Below are 989 nucleotides of genomic sequence, written 5' to 3' on the forward strand. Positions count from 1 at the left end.
CATTGACACCCTGTGGGAAAGGCAGCCTGATCCTGTCCTGGCTCACGATGGGAATTTGCTCCAGCTGGGAAATAAGCCCAGACTCTGCCCTGTCCCTGGGGTGACAGCGGGTGCTGGGGCAGATCTGTGGCACCAGCAAAACCCCTGGGGTGGAGGCACCGTGCTCTGCCCACCCTCGTGCCTTTTCCCAGCACAGCTCCTGCTCTGGGCAGCTGGGGAAACTGAGGCAGGGAGCGGGGTGAGGTCAGTGGGGCTGGGAGCTGCTGCCCAGCACCGTACCACCTCCATGCTGCAGGATGTTCGATGTGGGTGGCCAGCGCTCAGAGAGGAAGAAGTGGATCCACTGCTTCGAGGGGGTGACAGCCATCATTTTCTGTGTGGCCCTGAGCGCCTACGACCTGGTGCTGGCTGAGGATGAGGAGATGGTGAGTCAGGGGCGATGGAGCTGGTGCTGTGAGCCATCCTCTCTTTGAGGGGCTGAGGGTACACCCCTTCCTCTGGTGGCCACCAGTGCCCTGGGCCAAGCTGTGCCCTCGGCATCCCCTGCCCAGGCTGGCAGCAGCAGTGGGGGGGCAGGTTGGGTGGCAGTGGGGTGGGTGCTGCCTGAGGGTCCCTGCCTGGCTCAGGCTGTTGTCTCCCCTGCCAGAACCGGATGCATGAGAGCATGAAGCTGTTCGACAGCATCTGCAACAACAAGTGGTTCACAGACACGTCCATCATCCTCTTCCTCAACAAGAAGGACCTCTTCGAGGAGAAGATCGTGCACAGCCCCCTGACCATTTGCTTCCCTGAGTACACAGGTACCACAGAGTCCCTCGGTGACCCCCCTGTCCCCCTGGCAGGCCAAGCAGGCAGCACCTTGCCCGGGCAGTGTTGCAGGAGATGCTGGTTCTCCTGTGCCTGGGGAGCAGCACGTTGGGGCAGCAAGTGGATGCGGTGGTGTTTGGGGGGAGAATATGGTGGGGGTGGAAGGGGAGCAGCTGTGGAGG

At 62.3% G+C, this 989-nt stretch overlaps 1 protein-coding gene across 1 annotated transcript; it reads left to right on the plus strand.

Moving 5' to 3' along the window:
- Positions 1 to 296: 296 nt before the first annotated feature.
- LOC104522717 (guanine nucleotide-binding protein G(i) subunit alpha-2-like) lies at positions 297 to 800 on the plus strand (the record flags this gene model as incomplete). The annotated part of the gene is made up of 2 exons (XM_010165088.1): positions 297 to 425; positions 647 to 800. Coding segments are annotated over exons 1-2 (283 nt in total), but the record flags the coding sequence as incomplete, so codon positions are not given.
- Between the last annotated feature and the right edge of the window lie 189 nt (positions 801 to 989).

The sequence above is a fragment of the Antrostomus carolinensis genome, unplaced genomic scaffold (genome assembly GCF_000700745.2).
Source record: "Antrostomus carolinensis isolate BGI_N321 unplaced genomic scaffold, ASM70074v2 scaffold28993, whole genome shotgun sequence".
In the NCBI taxonomy this organism is placed as follows: domain Eukaryota; kingdom Metazoa; phylum Chordata; class Aves; order Caprimulgiformes; family Caprimulgidae; genus Antrostomus; species Antrostomus carolinensis.